This window comes from Pecten maximus, chromosome 6 (assembly GCF_902652985.1).
Source record: "Pecten maximus chromosome 6, xPecMax1.1, whole genome shotgun sequence".
Taxonomy (NCBI): Eukaryota; Metazoa; Mollusca; class Bivalvia; order Pectinida; family Pectinidae; genus Pecten; species Pecten maximus.
The window spans coordinates 6363422-6388858 of NC_047020.1; the positions used below are offsets into that span (position 1 = coordinate 6363422).

The 25437-nt window shown below is 36.1% G+C and overlaps 1 protein-coding gene across 1 annotated transcript in view; it reads right to left on the minus strand.

Annotated features, from left to right (window-relative positions):
* Positions 1 to 601: 601 nt before the first annotated feature.
* Positions 602 to 25437, minus strand: part of LOC117329966 (arachidonate 5-lipoxygenase-like) — a 45442-nt gene continuing 20606 nt past the window's right edge. The window contains exon 17 of the mRNA XM_033888197.1: positions 602 to 824. Coding sequence (XP_033744088.1) covers positions 710 to 824 — 115 coding nt within the window. The 3' untranslated portion in view covers positions 602 to 709. The remainder of the gene's footprint in view (positions 825 to 25437) is intronic.

Genomic DNA, 25437 nt, shown 5'->3' on the forward strand with positions numbered 1-25437 from the left:
TGATCTTGTTCTTTGTCGATGTATACAGGAGGAAGTGGGTTAGGGTGTACTTGTGCATGTGAGTGCTTGCTTACTTATATGTCCTGCTCCAAATCGACTGCGACTATTACTGCTAGTCCATCTACGTTGTTTTATAAAATGATAGTACTTTAAATATATGTCATGTGCATCTTTCTCACTGTGTGACTCTGTTGTCCATGGCCAGCGTTGATCCTTCAAATAACATCAGTAATGTTATCATAATATTTGCAACTTTTATATTCCAAGACCTTCCAAATGATGCCGTAATTTCATTCTGGACATACTGAGCCTAATCACAGGATGACTTATGTTTTTAGTTTTTTCGTTTTATATTGTCGTTTGTTTTTTCTTTAATGTATGCCATCATATCGGTATATGTGTATTGATAGTTGTTGTAATACTGTAGATGCTTATCTTTATGTGATATTCATCATTGCCCTTTTGCAGTGTATATGCTTCGATACTGATTTGTAGATTTACCTATTTTAATTAGTCTATAGCTATAATAACTATGATATGTGTTGGAACACCATAGTTTAACACTTTGATATTACACGTTAATTTACACGTGTGTCGAAACAATAGCTCTATGGAGTTTCCTGTCTATGTACATACGATATTAGTTTAACCTTTTATCGAGTAAATGAAATGTAAAATGAAATTGAATGCAGCTATATGACAAAGTAGATCATATGCTGATAGAGTTAGGAATTATATCGGGATTGAGCCAGGGATAGGAAACCTTTCTAAATCTTTCTAGTGATTCCACTCTGTTGCTGAGATCTTCAAGCTCCTTTCGGAATCTGAATCAATAAATGAAGTGGAATCAGGCACAATTATAAAAAATATAACCACCATATCGCCAACCAAGTCAGAATGTAACCGGCCGAACATCAACACACAAAACATATAATAAATACATCACATCGTCAACCAAGTCAGAATGTAACCGGCCTAGTACCAACACACAAAACATATAATATACAGCATAACGTCAACCAAGTCAGAATGTAACCGGCCTAGTACCAACACACAAAACATATAATATACAGCATAACGTCAACCAAGTCAGAATGTAACCGGCCTAGTACCAACACACAAAACATATAATATACAGCATAACGTCAACCAAGTCAGAATGTAACCGGCCTAGTACCAACACACAAAACATATAATATACAGCATAACGTCAACTAAGTCAGAATGTAACCGGCCTAGTACCAACACACAAAACATATAATATACATAATATCATCAACCAATTCAGAATGTAACCGGCCTGTACCAACACACAAAACATATAATATATACATCATATCATCAACCAATTCAGAATGTAACCGGCCTAGTACCAACACACAAAACATATAATATATACATCATATCATCAACCAATTCAGAATGTAACCGGCCTGTACCAACACACAAAACATATAATATATACATCATATCGTCAACCACGTCAGAATGTAACCAGCCCAGCACCAACACACAAAACATATAATATATACATCATATCGTCAAACAAATCAGAATGTAACCGGCCTAGTACCAACACACAAAGCATATAATATATACATCATATCGTTAACCAAGTCAGAATGTAACCGGCCTAGTACCAACACACAAAACATATAATATATACACCATATCGTTTACCAAGTCAGAATGTAACCGGCCTAGTACCAACACACAAAACATATAATATATACATCATATCGTTAACCACGTCAGAATGTAACCCGCCTAGTACCAACACACAAAACATATAATATATACATCATATCGTTAACCACGTCAGAATGTAACCGGCCTAGTACCAACACACAAAACATATAATATATACATCATATCGTCAACCAAGTCAGAATGTAACCGGCCTAGTACCAACACACAAAACATATAATATATATATCATATCGTCAACCACGTCAGAATGTAACCGGCCTAGTACCAACACACACAAAATATAATATATACATCATATCGTTAACCACGTCAGAATGTAACCGGCCTAGTACCAACACACAAAACATATGATATATACATCATATCGTTAACCACGTCAGAATGTAACCGGCCTAGTACCAACACACAAAACATATAATATATACATCATATCGTTAACCACGTCAGAATGTAACCGGCCTAGTACCAACACACAAAACATATAATATATACATCATATCGTCAAACAAGTCAGAATGTAACCGGCCTAGTACCAACACACAAAACATATAATATATACATCATATCGTTAACCACGTCAGAATGTAACCGGCCTAGTACCAACACACAAAACATATAATATATACATCATATCGTCAACCAAGTCAGAATGTAACCGGCCTAGTACCAACACACAAAATATATGATATATACATAATATCGTTAACCACGTCAGAATGTAACCGGCCTAGTACCAACACACAAAACATATAATAGATACATCATATCGTCAAACAAGTCAGAATGTAACCGGCCTAGTACCAACACACAAAACATATAATATATACATCATATCGTCAAACAAGTCAGAATGTAACCGGCCTAGTACCAACACACAAAACATATAATATATACATCATATCGTCAACCAAGTCAGAATGTAACCGGCCTAGTACCAACACACAAAACATATAATATATACATCATATCGTTAACCACGTCAGAATGTAACCGGCCTAGTACCAACACACAAAACATATAATATATACATCATATCGTCAACCAAGTCAGAATGTAACCGGCCTAGTACCAACACACAAAACATATAATATATACATCATATCGTTAACCACGTCAGAATGTAACCGGCCTAGTACCAACACACAAAACATATAATATATACATCATATCGTTAACCACGTCAGAATGTAACCGGCCTAGTACCAACACACAAAACATATAATATATACATCATATCGTCAACCAAGTCAGAATGTAACCGGCCTAGTACCAACACACACAACATATAATATATACATCATATCGTCAACCACGTCAGAATGTAACCCGCCTAGTACCAACACACAAAACATATAATATATACATCATATCGTTAACCACGTCAGAATGTAACCGGCCTAGTACCAACACACAAAACATATAATATATACATCATATCGTCAACCACGTAAGAATGTAACCGGCCTAGTACCAACACACAAAACATATAATATATACATCATATCGTCAACCAAGTCAGAATGTAACCGGCCTAGTACCAACACACAAAACATATAATATATACATCATATCGTCAACCACGTCAGAATGTAACCGGCCTAGTACCAACACACAAAACATATAATATATACATCATATCGTCAACCAAGTCAGAATGTAACCGGCCTAGGACCAACACACAAAACATATAATATATACATCATATCGTTAACCACGTCAGAATGTAACCGGCCTAGTACCAACACACACAACATATAATATATACATCATATCGTCAACCAAGTCAGAATGTAACCGGCCTAGGACCAACACACAAAACATATAATATATACATCATATCGTTAACCAAGTCAGAATGTAACCGGCCTAGTACCAACACACAAAACATATAATATATACATCATATCGTCAACCACGTCAGAATGTAACCGGCCTAGTACCAACACACAAAACATATAATATATACATCATGTCGTCAACCAAGTCAGAATGTAACCGGCCTAGTACCAACACACAAAACATATAATATATACATCATATCGTCAACCACGTCAGAATGTAACCGGCCTAGTACCAACACACAAAACATATAATATACATCATATCGTCAACCACGTCAGAATGTAACCGGCCTAGTACCAACACACAAAACATATAATATATACATCATATCGTCAACCACGTCAGAATGTAACCGGCCTAGTACCATCACACAAAACATATAATATATACATCATATCGTCAACCAGGTCAGAATGTAACCAGGCCAACACCAACACACAAAACATATAATATATACATCATATCGTCAACCAGGTCAGAATGTAACCAGGCCAACACCAACACACAAAACATATAATATATACATCATATCGTCAACCAAGTCAGAATGTAACCGGCCTAGTACCAACACACAAAACATATAATATATACATCATGTCGTCAACCAAGTCAGAATGTAACCGGCCTAGTACCAACACACAAAACATATAATATATACATCATATCGTTAACCAAGTCAGAATATAACCGGCCTAGTACCAACACACAAAACATATAATATACATCATATCGTCAACCAAGTCAGAATGTAACCGGCCTAGTACCAACACACAAAACATATAATATATACATCATATCGTGAACCAAGTCAGAATGTAACCGGCCTAGTACCAACACACAAAACATATAATATATACATCATATCGTCAACCACGTCAGAATGTAACCGGCCTAGTACCAACACACACAACATATAATATATACATCATATCGTCAACCACGTCAGAATGTAACCGGCCTAGTACCAACACACAAAAAATATAATATATACATCATATCCTTAACCACGTCAGAATGTAACCGGCCTAGTACCAACACACAAAACATATGATATATACATCATATCGTTAACCACGTCAGAATGTAACCGGCCTAGTACCAACACACAAAACATATAATATATACATCATATCGTTAACCACGTCAGAAATGTAACCGGCCTAGTACCAACACACAAAACATATAATATATACATCATATCGTCAACAAGTCAGAATGTAACCGGCCTAGTACCAACACACAAAACATATAATATATACATCATATCGTCAACCAAGTCAGAATGTAACCGGCCTAGTACCAACACACAAAACATATAATATATACATAATATCGTTAACCACGTCAGAATGTAACCGGCCTAGTACCAACACACAAAACATATAATATATACATCATATCGTCAAACAAGTCAGAATATAACCGGCCTAGTACCAACACACAAAACATATAATATATACATCATATCGTCAAACAAGTCAGAATGTAACCGGCCTAGTACCAACACACAAAACATATAATATATACATCATATCGTCAACCACGTCAGAATGTAACCCGCCTAGTACCAACACACAAAACATATAATATATACATCATATCGTTAACCACGTCAGAATGTAACCGGCCTAGTACCAACACACAAAACATATAATATATACATCATATCGTCAAACAAGTCAGAATGTAACCGGCCTAGTACTAACACACAAAACATATAATATATACATCATATCGTCAACCAAGTCAGAATGTAACCGGCCTAGTACCAACACACAAAACATATAATATATACATCATATCGTTAACCACGTCAGAATGTAACCGGCCTAGTACCAACACACAAAACATATAATATATACATCATATCGTCAACCAAGTCAGAATGTAACCGGCCTAGGACCAACACACAAAACATATAATATATACATCATATCGTTAACCACGTCAGAATGTAACCGGCCTAGTACCAACACACACAACATATAATATATACATCATATCGTCAACCAAGTCAGAATGTAACCGGCCTAGGACCAACACACAAAACATATAATATATACATCATATCGTTAACCAAGTCAGAATGTAACCGGCCTAGTACCAACACACAAAACATATAATATATACATCATATCGTCAACCACGTCAGAATGTAACCGGCCTAGTACCAACACACAAAACATATAATATATACATCATATCGTCAACCAGGTCAGAATGTAACCGGCCTAGTACGCAACACACAAAACTATAATATAACATCATAACGTCCAACAGTCAGAATTTAACCGGCCTGTACCAACACACAAAACATATAATATATACATCATATCGTTAACCAATTCAGAATGTAAACCGTCCTAGTACCAACACCAAACTATATATATACAATCATATCGTCAAACCAATTCAGAAGTAACCGGCCATACCGAACAACAAACCATATAATATCTACATCTATAATCGTCAACCAAGTCAGAATGTAACCGCCTAGCACCAACACCTAAAACATATAATTATCCATCATTCGTTACCCAGTCAAGAATGTAACCGTCCTATACAACACGACAAAACATATATATAGACATCATATGTCACCAATTCAGAAGTAACCGCCTAGTACCACACCCAAAACATCTATATATACTACTAGATCTCAACCACTTCAGAATGTACCGTGCCTAGTACCACCACACAAAACATATAATATATACTCCTATCGTCAACCACGTCAGAATGTAACCGGCCTAGTACCAACACACAAAACATATAATATATACATCATATCGTTACCACGTCAGAATGTACCGGCCTAGTACCAACACACAAAAACATAGAATATATACATCATATCGTCAACCAAGTCAGAATGTAACCGGCCTAGTACCAACACCACAAAACATATAATATATACATCATATCGTCAACCAAGTCAGAATGTAAACCGGCCTAGTACCAACACACAAAACATATAATATATACATCATATCGTTAACCACGTCAGAATGTAACCGCCTAGTACCAACACACAAAACATATAATATATACATCATATCGTCAACCAAGTCAGAATGTAACCGGCCTAGTACCAACACACAAAACATATAATATATACATCATATCGTCAACCAGGTCAGAATGTAACCGGCCTAGTACCAACACACAAAACATATAATATATACATCATATCGTCAACCACGTCAGAATGTAACCGGCCTAGTACCAACACACAAAACATATAATATATACATCATATCGTCAAACAAGTCAGAATGTAACCGGCCTAGTACCAACACACAAAACATATAATATATACATCATATCGTCAACCAAGTCAGAATGTAACCGGCCTAGTACCAACACACAAAACATATAATATATACATAATATCGTTAACCACGTCAGAATGTAACCGGCCTAGTACCAACACACAAAACATATAATATATACATCATATCGTCAAACAAGTCAGAATTAACCGGCCTAGTACCAACACACAAAACATATAATATATACATCATATCGTCAACCAAGTCAGAATGTAACCGGCCTAGTACCAACACACAAAACATATAATATATACATCATATCGTCAACCAAGTCAGAATGTAACCGGCCTAGTACCAACACACAAAAACATATAATATATACATCATATCGTTAACCACGTCAGAATGTAACCGGCCTAGTACCAACACACAAAACATATAATATACATCATATCGTCAAACAAGTCAGAATGTAACCGGCCTAGTACTAACACAACAAAACATATAATATATACATCATATCGTCAACCAAGTCAGAATGTAACCGGCCTAGTACTAACACACAAAACATATAATATATACATCATATCGTTAACCACGTCAGAATGTAACCGGCCTAGTACCAAACACACAAAACATATAATATATACATCATATCGTCAACCAAGTCAGAATGTAACCGGCCTAGGACCAACACACAAAACATATAATATATACATCATATCGTTCAACCACGTCAGAATGTAACCGGCCTAGTACCAACACACACAACATATAATATATACATCATATCGTCAACCAAGTCAGAATGTAACCGGCCTAGGACCAACACACAAAACATATAATATATACATCATATCGTTAACCAAGTCAGAATGTAACCGGCCTAGTACCAACACACAAAACATATAATATATACATCATATCGTCAACCACGTCAGAATTAACCGGCCTAGTACCAACACACAAAACATATAATATATACATCATGTCGTCAACCAAGTCAGAATGTAACCGGCCTAGTACCAACACACAAAACATATAATATATACATCATATCGTCAACCAAGTCAGAATGTAACCGGCCTAGTACCAACACACAAACATATAATATACATCATATCGTTAACCACGTCAGAATGGTAACCGGCCTAGTACCAACACACAAAACATATAATATATACATCATGTCGTCAACCAAGTCAGAATGTAACCGGCCTAGTACCAACACACAAAACATATAATATATACATCATGTCGTCAACCAAGTCAGAATGTAACCGGCCTAGTACCAACACACAAAACATATAATATACATCATATCGTCAACCAAGTCAGAATGTAACCGGCCTAGTACCAACACACAAAACATATAATACACTACAGCTTACGTGGACTTTGCGGTTTCCACGCGTCCGTCACGGACGTGGGCAGCGCGGACCCCACTCGCCCACCGGATATGGCATTCCGCGACGGTCCGCCATATATCGTGGACATCAGCTGACTGATACGGTATCCACTCGGCATCACGGTATGTGACGATCCGCGATTAGTGGTGGGCATAGTTCAACTCGAGACAGCCGTGTTCCACGACGATCCACGATACGTGGTGGACATGCATTTCATTTTAAAGCCCGTGGTCCATGTCGATCCGCGATATACAGTGGGTACAAGTTGTTTGCTGTTCATTTCTGATCTACACGAGTTACATCCCTTCGTCTTTCGGTAGCGGTAGTGGTATCGGTATCGTTTATCAGAATTATGCATGGTTTCATGTTGCGGTGTAGATAAGCCTTTATGATTCGGATGAAATTGAAGAACATTTCAAGTTTTATTTAAAGCTTTAGACCCTTGGTCCATCATAGCGTTATTATGGCCATATTATAAACATTAAAAAACAATCGCAATATATTAAGCGCCGTTAATATTTAATGTAACTTAACATAAGCTGTTTCATCCATCCAGCATTCTCCATTGACGTATTCACGTTTTTAAAAAATATTCATTTATTTTAGAAATATTGCATTCATTACACGACATTGAATTGGGAAAATAGAAAATACCACTGCGACATAAGAACAGCTTTTCCAAATCTCATCAAAATATCTAAACTTCGGCATTTGAATCCTTATTCCGTTATCTTTTAAACATCGGTGTTATCATGTTATCAGACTCCGACCATATTAAAATATTCGGAATATCGAATGTTGTGACAACTATTTGTATATCTATTCTAAAGTGTACACACAAAAGAGCTGTTAATAACTGCCTGTCTGGGTATCTTGTATACATGTAATATCGTTAATGTGGTATCTAAACGGAAAACACAAAAAGGAATTAAACATTACATTATTGCATCAAAAGCAGAATGGATTCAGAATGTAATTAAAATATTACTACGGCCCTTTCTGCAATATAATTTACATGTACAATGTTTATATACATTCCCTAAATGTACCGATTTATGATAACCATTTAATGTCTTTATATTTATCATGTATATTGAGTGCTTTGCATTCAGGTCCAATTATGGTTTCTGTTTCTATCACCACTGTGATTTCAATGATTTGTATTCAATCATATTTTAAGTCATAAATTACTCATTGAATGCAACACTTTTAAATGCGGTGTTTTGCATAAAACATGGCAGCCATAACCGCTGACTTTCTCGGCAGCTCGTCACACGCAGATGATTCTATTTTAGCTGTCTGTCAATCAAACGGGGTATCTGACGGCATCCGTGAGTTTCATTGGTTAGTGAGAATGATTGACAAGTCACTAAAGCTTGTTACACTCCAGTGATCTCTGACTCTGTCAATCAAACACTGTAGAAAGGCGTCCGTTAATTCCATTGGTTGGTGAGAATGATCGACAAGTCATCGTACGTGCACATGTTTTGTCGTCAGTTGTAATAGTAGATGTAAAACCCGTTAAATAAATATTGAGAAACATTATTAAAAACTGTATCGATACATACCGTCAAAACTGATTATCTACCGGTTCTAATAGCCTATATAGGGATATATTCCGCACAGTGACCTCACGTGTGAGGTTCGCCCAGAGACCGTATTTGAGTCATTGCATTAATAGTCTATTAAAAGTTTATTCTAGAGATGCTAATATTTTAGGCAACGATGTTGCACGATTTGTGTATTCTGTTCCGACTCATCCACTCATCAGTTTTGGGTTACATTTCATTTGTTGGAGAGCTCGAGCTAAATTATTGGAGATAGGAAAGTCTCAATGCACCTTCGATATCAGAGACGGGAATCGGTTGATCTGTGGAATAAACAATAAAAAAAGTCCTGTCCTAGGACTGGTCATGATAATGTTATATGAATATCTACACGTAGAAAACACGAACTGAGATACATCCGAGTCCGTTTTATAACCGACGAGTGGCCAACACCACAAAGGCCAGAGACCGGCAAGCCGCGGTCACAGAGGCGTGTTAAGATAATAGCCCGGTAAATACCACATCTTAATTAACAGGTGTATCTCTAACATGTTGAATTTACCTGTAGGGCAGTTTGTTTTGATAATGATGATATAAAAGGACTCCCAATGCCAAGAAGTGGATCCTTAACTGTAGGTAAATTTAATTAATTTATTCCTTTGGCGTTTCAGCCAATCTGATTTTACAACATATACAAAGACATATACATTAGCAATACAAGATCGTGATATCACAGGTTCAACGGGATCAGACCGCTTTTTAGGAAATATATATAAACAAATGTAAACACGTGCCTGCAATCAATGCGAATAACACAACGATAATGCAAATGTAACATTTGGTATAATGTTCTATTATAACGGGCCGTATACAACATGTTATAATTATATAATGTTCTGTGTTAACGGGCTGTATATAACATGTAACTTCTGACTAATTTTCTTTTATAATGGACCGCATATGGCATATGGCATTTGAATAATGATCTATTTTAACGGGCGATATATAACATGTAACTTCTTACTAATTTTCTATTATACGGGCCGTATACAACATGTCACAATTGTATTATGTTCTGTTTTAACGGGCCGTATATAACATACATATTCTTACTAATTTTCCTTCATAATGGGCCGTATATGACATATGACACTTGAATAATGTTCTATTTTAACGGGCCATATATAGCAAGTAACTTCTTACTAGTTTTCTATTATAACGGGCCATATACAACATGTCACAATTATGTTATGTTCTGTTTTAACATCCTGTATATAAAATGTAAAATTTGAGCAATATTCTATTATAACGGGCCGTATACAATATGTAACATCTCACTAAATTTCTAATATAACGGGCCGTAAACAACTTGTAACATTTCACTAATTTTCTATTATAACGGGCCGTATATAACATGTCACCATATCTAATGTTCTGTTTTAACGGGCCGTATATAACATGTGATGCTGATGTAACCTCTTACAAATTTCTATTATATCGGGCAGTATACAGCATGTAACATTTGAATAATGTTCTATCATAACGGGCCGTATACAACATGTAACATCTCACTAATTTTCTATTAAAACGGGCCCTATATAACATGTCACAATTATATAATGTTCTATTTTAACGGGCCGTTTATAACATGTAACTTCTTACTACGAACCTCACCTTACGACCACCTCAAAACCTCACCTTACGACCACCTCAAAATTACGACTATCCCGCTATTACGGGCACCTTTTTTTCAGTCCGATTTTTTTCTCTATATATCTTGGTATTGGTCGTTTCACTATTACGACCACCCCGCTATTCCGTATTACGACCACCTTGGGCAGTCCCAACGAATACTAATTAACGCTTATTACCCCCACAATTACGACCAGTTGGTCGTGTCTAAAAAATTACCTGGTGTGTAGCGAACCGTGAACAGCTTACGGTAATGCGTGTCAAACTGGCCATTGACGTGTGTATACGTAATTATCGATCTTTTGTTTACTGACCAGTGTATCGACAGGTGAGTAGAATGGCTATTAATCTCTTTGAAATCTTCGCACTGACCGGAAGATAAAATAAACATCCAGTCTTTCATTGTTCGGAACAAGCCAACATGTGCCGGGTTTTAGTTTGTAGTCCTTTGTTTACCGTTACGGGTGATCGCCCTTCCTTGGTGGCGCTGTGACGGATCAAATACACAAGTGATCAGATTATCTATCTTGCCTTGAAAATTGTAATAACCGTACATTTGCTTATTAATTATGGAATTCAAATAATTGATTTGTGGCTGTTGGTCGTTTTGAGACCCGATTACATACAAGCGAGTAAAATAAACATAGTAACGTTTGATTTTTTTTCTGGTCAAGCGCAAGTTTTTTCAGCGATCTCGATGTTTTTGTATCAATGCCGAATAGGGTCTGTAGATAGGTGTTATTATAATTTGAAAAAAAAACCATGTTTGGTTTCAAATATTTCGCTAGAATTATGCTATTCTTTCTAACTTCATTTCTTTTTTTCGCTCATGATGGCCACATCACGTAAACGTAACGAGTTATCACTAAAAAAGAAAATTGAACTGATTCAATGTAGCAATGGTCGTAGCCAACGACAACTTGCTGAACAGTTTGGGGTCAGCAAAACACAGGTCAGAGCATCTTGAAAAGAAAGACAGAAATTTTAGAAGGTTATGAAGAAAATAAAGGAAAATGAAAGACAAAAACAATTGTCTTTCTTTTTATTTAAAGTTAAGACTATGGCATGTATTTAGCCAAATCTAGACAACTTGCACCTGAGTTCAGTCAATTAAGAGTTACGGGTTCCTGATGGTCTAGCTCAAATTGGGTCCACCTCGGCACTTTGACCCGACCCCCAGGTGTTATTAATAGTGAGGTTTCACTGTAATTTCTTTTATAACGGGCCGTATACAACATGTAACATCTCACTGAATGTCTATTATAACGGGGCCATATATAACATGTAACATTTATATAATGTTCTATTTTCTGCTAGAACGGACCGTTATAACATGCTAATTTGCTATTGTAACGGGCCGTATACACCATGTTACATCTCACTGATTTTCTATTGTAACGAGTCGCATATAACATTTATTTAACTTCTTACTAATTTTCTACTATACTGGTGTAAAGGGCCGTATACAACATGTAACATTTGAATAATGTTCTATTTCAACGGGCCTATATAACATGTAACTTACTACTTTTCTTTTATTACGGGCCGTATACAACATATATAACGTGGAACGACTTACATCACCCTGTCCATAGCCTTTATTACGAGGACACGGGTTTCGTTGCATACCAATAACGATTTCGATTACAACACTTCTAATAATATAAGTTTAAAATGGAATTCGTACATGAAATAAATGCTTAAAGTAAAGTTTCAACATCGTGGGTATGTGAATGTTCAAACTTAGGCTAATTATTTTATTTGTGATACGAATGTTTATTGTTTTAACTCAACGGAATTTAAATGTAAATAATGTGTATAATTTAAAAATGAATCCCTACAGTAAAAAGAAATTTTTAACAAACTCAAGCTAAATATACGTACAAACCTGTAAAAGCATATATTCGGAACATTTTTGACGTGCACGGAAACCATACGTGTCAACTCACCAGCAGTTATAGGCGGTTCCGATTAGAACACCCGACAGAACAGATACCTGTGGTGCTGTGACAGGCGTGACGACCGTGTCGACCGTAATTTCACACCTGATTATTGTTAAATGGTATACTAACCCACTCACAGTCGAGTACACTTTTATGTCTATATGATTTGTAATCAATTAAGTTTAAATAATATCAAGAAAAAATATCAGTGATAGTTCGCCATGTTGATAAGGGTTATCGGATAGTAGTAAATGGTCTGATGTGATTTGTTTCGCATTTTCAATCATTTAAAACAGTAAAATATCTACGTTGTTGTACTATAGCTGTCTTCTGCAAATTTGGTTTATGAAAATGGTATGCAAAATTATTAATAAGGAATGAAATGAGATGAATTCAAAGTTCGTGTAAAATAGAGGTAAAGATCATGTAATGTCGGAGAATACAGATAAGATACCGGTAATTTTGGAGAACTTTGGAGAACACAGGTAAAATCCAGGTAAGGTATAGGTGAAGACTATAATGACTGTCACAACATACCTGCCCGTAACTTATTTGTAAGAAGTGGGAGAAAGGAGACCCCCCCCCCCCCCCCCCCCCCCCCCCCCCCCCCCCCCCCCCCCCCCGCCGCGGTAATCCAGACGATTTTTCTTACCTTGTGGGTCAGTCACCCGTGACGACAGATTCACAGCTCTAGCTCGTTTGACACACCAAGTCGTCATAGCAACCGCGGCGAGGTCCTAGCCCCAGGCTACCTGTTACCTGTTCAACTCAGTTTTTGTAATGGTATTTTGCTTTCCTATACAGCGAATTAATTAATGATTATAGACTGGTCTTGCTTTTGTTTCAAACTTAAAGCAGATGATAACTATGATATCAACAAATTTTATTCCGTAGTTAGTACGTGAGAACCCATAAACCAACATACATAATGTACGTAACCAAAATATGATTATTATTGATCAGATCATAAGTAATATACGGAAAGAATATCTGTAATATAGTTCACACTTAATGAAATTTAGATATATATATTTTTTAAATAGAAGGTGCTTCACACAGACATGGGCTGTAAAGATGACGCATTAAAAGAATTTATCATATTACACAGTATCAACTGATATAAGCACATCGTTTACTTTGCGTTTTAACTTCTGTAACATAAAATACATTAATACAATGGTGTACACGCAAATTACATAAAAGATATTTACTAGTGTTAATCTGAGATTATTAGATTATTTACAATTAAAATTATTATGTTATATACGGCCCGTTACTAAAGGAAATTAGTGAGATGTTACATGTTGTATACGGCCCGTTATAATAGAGCATTATTCAAATGCTACATGTTATATACGGCCCGTTACTAAAGAAAATTAATGAGATGTTACATGTTGTATACGGCCCGTTATAATAGAGCATTATTCAAATATTACATGTTATATACGGCCCGTTACTAAAGAAAATTAATGAGATGTTACATGTTGTATACGGCCCGTTATAATAGAGCATTATTCAAATGCTACATGTTATATACGGCCCGTTACTAAAGAAAATTAATGAGATGTTACATGTTGTATACGGCCCGTTATAATAGAGCATTATTCAAATGCTACATGTTATATACGGCCCGTTACTAAAGAAAATTAATGAGATGTTACATGTTGTATACGGCCCGTTATAATAGAGCATTATTCAAATATTACATGTTATATACGGCCCCGTTACTAAAGAAAATTAATGAGATGTTACATGTTGTATACGGCCCGTTATAATAGAGCATTATTCAAATATTACATGTTATATACGGCCCGTTACTAAAGAAAATTAATGAGATGTTACATGTTGTATACGGCCCGTTATAATAGAGCATTATTCAAATGCTACATGTTATATACGGCCCGTTACTAAAGAAAATTAATGAGATGTTACATGTTGTATACGGCCCGTTATAATAGAGCATTATTCAAATGCTACATGTTATATACGGCCCGTTACTAAAGAAAATTAATGAGATGTTACATGTTGTATACGGCCCGTTATAATAGAGCATTATTCAAATGCTACATGTTATATACGGCCCGTTACTAAAGAAAATTAATGAGATGTTACATGTTGTATACGGCCCGTTATAATAGAGCATTATTCAAATGCTACATGTTATATACGGCCCGTTACTAAAGAAAATTAATGAGATGTTACATGTTGTATACGGCCCGTTATAATAGAGCATTATTCAAATATTACATGTTATATACGGCCCGTTACTAAAGAAAATTAATGAGATGTTACATGTTGTATACGGCCCGTTATAATAGAGCATTATTCAAATATTACATGTTATATACGGCCCGTTACTAAAGAAAATTAATGAGATGTTACATGTTGTATACGGCCCGTTATAATAGAGCATTATTCAAATATTACATTACCAGGGAAACGGAAGGGAAGTAACTCTTATATATCGGGAGGACATCCTGCCTTCGGCCGTGATTAGAAGACGCGGTAAAGTAAACATAACTTCAAAACATAAGCTAGCCACGCTATCTAGCGTTCCACGACGGATCGCGCTGTTCCGTGGACATACACGGCATCCGGCGGGCCATGATATCCAGTGTTCCTCGACGGGCCGCGCTGTTGCGTGGACACCCACGGTATCTGCCGATCCATCACGAATCGCGGAATCACGTGGACACTTTGCCCACGCATGTCCACTAGTGGACATTGCGTGGGCAGTCCACCGTGGTCGCGTGGAAACCGCAAAGTCCACGTAAGCTGTAGTGTATATACATCATATCGTTAACCAAGTCAGAATGTAACCGGCCTAGCACCAACACAGAAAACATATAATATATACATCATATCGTTACCCAAGTCAGAATGTAACCGGCCTAGTACCAACACACAAAACATATAATATATACATCATATCGTCAACCAAGTCAGAATGTAACCGGCCTAGTACCAACACACAAAACATATAATATATACATCATATCGTCAACCACGTCAGAATGTAACCGGCCTAGTACCAACACACAAAACATATAATATATACATCATATCGTCAACCACGTCAGAATGTAACCGGCCTAGTACCAACACACAAAACATATAATATATACATCATATCGTTAACCACGTCAGAATGTAACCGGCCTAGTACCAACACACAAAACATATAATATATACATCATATCGTCAACCAAGTCAGAATGTAACCGGCCTAGTACCAACACACAAAACATATAATATATACATCATATCGTCAACCAAGTCAGAATGTAACCGGCCTAGTACCAACACACAAAACATATAATATATACATCATATCGTTAACCACGTCAGAATGTAACCGGCCTAGTACCAACACACAAAACATATAATATATACATCATATCGTCAACCAAGTCAGAATGTAACCGGCCTAGTACCAACACACAAAACATATAATATATACATCATATCGTCAACCACGTCAGAATGTAACCGGCCTAGTACCAACACACAAAACATATAATATATACATCATGTCGTCAACCACGTCAGAATGTAACCGGCCTAGTACCAACACACAAAACATATAATATATACATCATATCGTCAAACAAGTCAGAATGTAACCGGCCTAGTACCAACACACAAAACATATAATATATACATCATATCGTCAACCAAGTCAGAATGTAACCGGCCTAGTACCAACACACAACACATATAATATATACATAATATCGTTAACCACGTCAAAATGTAACCGGCCTAGTACCAACACACAAAACATATAATATATACATCATATCGTCAAACAAGTCAGAATATAACCGGCCTAGTACCAACTCACAAAACATATAATATATACATCATATCGTCAAACAAGTCAGAATGTAACCGGCCTAGTACCAACACACAAAACATATAATATATACATCATATCGTCAACCAAGTCAGAATGTAACCGGCCTAGTACCAACACACAAAACATATAATATATACATCATATCGTTAACCACGTCAGAATGTAACCGGCCTAGTACCAACACACAAAACATATAATATATACATCATATCGTCAAACAAGTCAGAATGTAACCGGCCTAGTACTAACACACAAAACATATAATATATACATCATATCGTCAACCAAGTCAGAATGTAACCGGCCTAGTACTAACACACAAAACATATAATATATACATCATATCGTTAACCACGTCAGAATGTAACCGGCCTAGTACCAACACACAAAACATATAATATATACATCATATCGTCAACCAAGTCAGAATGTAACCGGCCTAGGACCAACACACAAAACATATAATATATACATCATATCGTTAACCACGTCAGAATGTAACCGGCCTAGTACCAACACACACAACATATAATATATACATCATATCGTCAACCAAGTCAGAATGTAACCGGCCTAGGACCAACACACAAAACATATAATATATACATCATATCGTTAACCAAGTCAGAATGTAACCGGCCTAGTACCAACACACAAAACATATAATATATACATCATATCGTCAACCACGTCAGAATGTAACCGGCCTAGTACCAACACACAAAACATATAATATATACATCATGTCGTCAACCAAGTCAGAATGTAACCGGCCTAGTACCAACACACAAAACATATAATATATACATCATATCGTCAACCACGTCAGAATGTAACCGGCCTAGTACCAACACACAAAACATATAATATACATCATATCGTTAACCACGTCAGAATGTAACCGGCCTAGTACCAACACACAAAACATATAATATATACATCATGTCGTCAACCAAGTCAGAATGTAACCGGCCTAGTACCAACACACAAAACATATAATATATACATCATGTCGTCAACCAAGTCAGAATGTAACCGGCCTAGTACCAACACACAAAACATATAATATACATCATATCGTCAACCAAGTCAGAATGTAACCGGCCTAGTACCAACACACAAAACATATAATATATACATCATATCGTTAACCAAGTCAGAATTTAACCGGCCTAGCACCAACACAGAAAACATATAATATATACATCATATCGTTACCCAAGTCAGAATGTAACCGGCCTAGTACCAACACACAAAACATATAATATATACATCATATCGTCAACCAAGTCAGAATGTAACCGGCCTAGTACCAACACACAAAACATATAATATATACATCATATCGTCAACCACGTCAGAATGTAACCGGCCTAGTACCAACACACAAAACATATAATATATACATCATATCGTCAACCACGTCAGAATGTAACCGGCCTAGTACCAACACACAAAACATATAATATATACATCATATCGTTAACCACGTCAGAATGTAACCGGCCTAGTACCAACACACAAAACATATAATATATACATCATATCGTCAACCAAGTCAGAATGTAACCGGCCTAGTACCAACACACAAAACATATAATATATACATCATATCGTCAACCAAGTCAGAATGTAACCGGCCTAGTACCAACACACAAAACATATAATATATACATCATATCGTTAACCACGTCAGAATGTAACCGGCCTAGTACCAACACACAAAACATATAATATATACATCATATCGTCAACCAAGTCAGAATGTAACCGGCCTAGTACCAACACACAAAACATATAATATATACATCATATCGTCAACCACGTCAGAATGTAACCGGCCTAGTACCAACACACAAAACATATAATATATACATCATATCGTCAACCAAGTCAGAATGTAACCGGCCTAGTACCAACACACAAAACATATAATATATACATAATATCGTTAACCACGTCAAAATGTAACCGGCCTAGTACCAACACACAAAACATATAATATATACATCATATCGTCAAACAAGTCAGAATATAACCGGCCTAGTACCAACACACAAAACATATAATATATACATCATATCGTCAAACAAGTCAGAATGTAACCGGCCTAGTACCAACACACAAAACATATAATATATACATCATATCGTCAACCAAGTCAGAATGTAACCGGCCTAGTACCAACACACAAAACATATAATATATACATCATATCGTTAACCACGTCAGAATGTAACCGGCCTAGTACCAACACACAAAACATATAATATATACATCATATCGTCAAACAAGTCAGAATGTAACCGGCCTAGTACTAACACACAAAACATATAATATATACATCATATCGTCAACCAAGTCAGAATGTAACCGGCCTAGTACTAACACACAAAACATATGATATATACATCATATCGTTAACCACGTCAGAATGTAACCGGCCTAGTACCAACACACAAAACATATAATATATACATCATATCGTCAACCAAGTCAGAATGTAACCGGCCTAGGACCAACACACAAAACATATAATATATACATCATATCGTTAACCACGTCAGAATGTAACCGGCCTAGTACCAACACACACAACATATAATATATACATCATATCGTCAACCAAGTCAGAATGTAACCGGCCTAGGACCAACACACAAAACATATAATATATACATCATATCGTTAACCAAGTCAGAATGTAACCGGCCTAGTACCAACACACAAAACATATAATATATACATCATATCGTCAACCACGTCAGAATGTAACCGGCCTAGTACCAACACACAAAACATATAATATATACATCATGTCGTCAACCAAGTCAGAATGTAACCGGCCTAGTACCAACACACAAAACATATAATATATACATCATATCGTCAACCACGTCAGAATGTAACCGGCCTAGTACCAACACACAAAACATATAATATACATCATATCGTTAACCACGTCAGAATGTAACCGGCCTAGTACCAACACACAAAACATATAATATATACATCATGTCGTCAACCAAGTCAGAATGTAACCGGCCTAGTACCAACACACAAAACATATAATATATACATCATGTCGTCAACCAAGTCAGAATGTAACCGGCCTAGTACCAACACACAAAACATATAATATATACATCATATCGTCAACCACGTCAGAATGTAACCGGCCTAGTACCAACACACAAAACATATAATATATACATCATATCGTTAACCAAGTCAGAATATAACCGGCCTAGTACCAACACACAAAACATATAATATACATCATATCGTCAACCAAGTCAGAATGTAACCGGCCTAGTACCAACACACAAAACATATAATATATACATCATATCGTTAACCAAGTCAGAATGTAACCGGCCTAGTACCAACACACAAAACATATAATATATACATCATATCGTCAACCACGTCAGAATGTAACCGGCCTAGTACCAACACACAAAACATATAATATATACATCATATCGTTAACCACGTCAGAATGTAACCGGCCTAGTACCAACACACAAAACATATAATATATACATCATATCGTCAACCACGTCAGAATGTAACCGGCCTAGTACCAACACACAAAACATATAATATATACATCATATCGTTAACCACGTCAGAATGTAACCGGCCTAGTACCAACACACAAAACATATAATATATACATCATATCGTCAACCAAGTCAGAATGTAACCGGCCTAGTACCAACACAGAAAACATATAATATATACATCATATCGTTAACCAAGTCAGAATGTAACCGGCCTAGTACCAACACACAAAACATATAATATATACATCATATCGTCAACCAAGTCAGAATGTAACCGGCCTAGTACCAACACACAAAACATATAATATATACATCATATCGTTAACCACGTCAGAATGTAACCGGCCTAGTGCCATCACACAAAACATATAATATATACATCATATCGTTAACCAAGTCAGAATGTAACCGGCCTAGTACCAACACACAAAACATATAATATATACATCATATCGTCAACCACGTCAGAATGTAACCGGCCTAGTACCAACACACAAAACATATAATATATACATCATATCGTCAACCACGTCAGAATGTAACCGGCCTAGTACCAACACACAAAACATATAATATATACATCATATCGTCAACCACGTCAGAATATAACCGGCCTAGTACCAACACACAAAACATATAATATACATCATATCGTCAACCAAGTCAGAATGTAACCGGCCTAGTACCAACACACAAAACATATAATATATACATCATATCGTTAACCAAGTCAGAATGTAACCGGCCTAGTACCAACACACAAAACATATAATATATACATCATATCGTCAACCACGTCAGAATGTAACCGGCCTAGTACCAACACACAAAACATATAATATATACATCATATCGTTAACCACGTCAGAATGTAACCGGCCTAGTACCAACACACAAAACATATAATATATACATCATATCGTCAACCAAGTCAGAATGTAACCGGCCTAGTACCAACACACAAAACATATAATATATACATCATATCGTTAACCACGTCAGAATGTAACCGGCCTAGTGCCATCACACAAAACATATAATATATACATCATATCGTTAACCAAGTCAGAATGTAACCGGCCTAGTACCAACACACAAAACATATAATATATACATCATATCGTCAACCACGTCAGAATGTAACCGGCCTAGTACCAACACACAAAACATATAATATATACATCATATCGTCAACCACGTCAGAACGTAACCGGCCTAGTACCAACACACAAAACATATAATATATACATCATATCGTCAACCGTCAGAATGTAACCGGCCTAGTACCAACACACAAAACATATAATATATACATCATATCGTCAACCACGTCAGAATGTAACCGGCCCAGCACCAACACACAAAACATATAATATATACATCATATCGTTAACCACGTCAGAATGTAACCGGCCTAGTACCAACACACAAAACATATAATATACATCATATCGTCAACCACGTCAGAATGTAACCGGCCTAGTACCAACACACAAAACATATAATATATACATCATATCGTTAACCAAGTCAGAATGTAACCGGCCTAGTACCAACACACAAAACATATAATATATACATCATATCGTCAACCAAGTCAGAATGTAACCGGCCTAGTACCAACACACAAAACATATAATATATACATCATATCGTCAAACAAGTCAGAATGTAACCGGCCTAGTACCAACACACAAAACATATAATATATACATCATATCGTCAACCACGTCAGAATGTAACCGGCCTAGTACCAACACACAAAACATATAATATATACATCATGTCGTCAACCAAGTCAGAATGTAACCGGCCTAGTACCAACACACAAAACATATAATATATACATCATATCGTTAACCACGTCAGAATGTAACCGGCCTAGTACCAACACACAAAACATATAATATATACATCATATCGTCAACCAAGTCAGAATGTAACCGGCCTAGGACCAACACACAAAACATATAATATATACATCATATCGTTAACCACGTCAGAATGTAACCGGCCTAGTACCAACACACACAACATATAATATATACATCATATCGTCAACCAAGTCAGAATGTAACCGGCCTAGGACCAACACACAAAACATATAATATATACATCATATCGTTAACCAAGTCAGAATGTAACCGGCCTAGTACCATCACACAAAACATATAATATACATCATATCGTTAACCACGTCAGAATGTAACCGGCCTAGTACCAACACACAAAACATATAATATATACATCATGTCGTCAACCAAGTCAGAATGTAACCGGCCTAGTACCAACACACAAAACATATAATATATACATCATATCGTCAACCACGTCAGAATGTAACCGGCCTAGTACCAACACACAAAACATATAAGATACATCATATCGTCAACCACGTCAGAATGTAACCGGCCTAGTACCAACACACAAAACATATAATATATACATCATGTCGTCAACCAAGTCAGAATGTAACCGGCCTAGTACCAACACACAAAACATATAATATATACATCATATCGTTAACCACGTCAGAATGTAACCGGCCTAGTACCAACACACAAAACATAATATATACATCATATCGTTAACCAAGTCAGAATGTAACCGGCCTAGTACCAACACACAAAACATATAATATATATATCATATCGTTAACCAAGTCAGAATGTAACCGGCCTAGTACCAACACACAAAACATATAATATATACATCATATCGTCAACTAAGTCAGAATGTAACCGGCCTAGTACCAACACACAAACCATATAATATATACATCATATCGTCAACCAAGTCAGAATGTAACCGGCCTAGTACCAACACACAAAACATATAATATATACATCACATCGTTAACCACGTCAGAATGTAACCGGCCCAGCACCAACACACAAAACATATAATATATACATCATATCGTTAACCACGTCAGAATGTAACCGGCCTAGTACCAACACACAAAACATATAATATATACATCATATCGTCAACCAAGCCAGAATGTAACCGGCCTAGTACCAACACACAAAACATATAATATATACATCATATCGTTAACCAAGTCAGAATGTAACCGGCCTAGTACCAACACTTAAAACATATAATATATACATCATATCGTCAACTAAGTCAGAATGTAACCGGCCTAGTACCAACACTTAAAACATATAATATATACATCATATCGTCAACTAAGTCAGAATGTAACCGGCCTAGTACCAACACTTAAAACATATAATATATACATCTAATCGTCAACCACATCAGAATGTAACCGGCCTAGTACCAACACACAAAACATATATTATATACATCATATCGTCAACCAAGTCAGAATGTAACCGGCCTAGTACCATCACAAAAATAATGTGTTATTCAACTCTCACGCCATTTCATAAATATGCCGACTGTTGGCTATATAGAGGTTACACAACGAGTGGTTGTTGGATATGGAATTTATTTCACATGAGTTATTATTTAAAGTTACAAAAGACACCAGCTTTACGTGTAAGTCAAAGTGTACCCGACCCAGCATCAACACACAAAAATCATATAATTTACACCATATCCTCAGGAAATAATTAAGACCATATCCTCAGGAAAAATAGTCATACAGCATAATGTATACATCATACAACATAATGTATACACCACACAACATAATGTATACACCATACAACATAATGTATACACCATACAACGTAATGTATATACCATACAACATAATGTATATACCATACAACATAATGTATACACCATACACCATAATGTATACACACAACATAATGTATACACCACACAACATAATGTATACACCGCACAACATAATGTATACACCACACAACATAATGTATACACCGCACAACATAATGTATACACCACACAACATAATGTATACACCACACAACATAATGTATACACCGCACAACATAATGTATACACCACACAACATAATGTATACACCACAGAACATTATGTATACACCACGCAACATAATGTATACACAACATAATGTATACACCACACAACATAATGTATACACCACACAACATAATGTATACACCACACAACATAATGTATACACCATACAACATAATGTATACACCACACAACATAATGTTTACACCACACAACATAATGTATACACCATACAACATAATGTATACACCACACAACATAATGTATACACCAAACAACATAATGTATACACCACACAACATAATGTATACACCACACAACATAATGTGTACACCACACAACATAATGTATACACCACACAACATAATGTATACACCACACAACATAATGTATACACCACACAACATAATGTATACACCACACACAATAATGTATACACCACACACAATAATGTATACACCACACAACATAATGTACACACCACACACAATAATGTATACACCACACAACATAATGTGTACACCACAAAACATAATGTATACACCACACAACATAATGTATACACCACACAACATAATGTGTACACCACACAACATGATGTATACACTATACAACATTATGTATACACCACCCAACATTAAGTAAACATCACGAAACATAATGTATATACCAC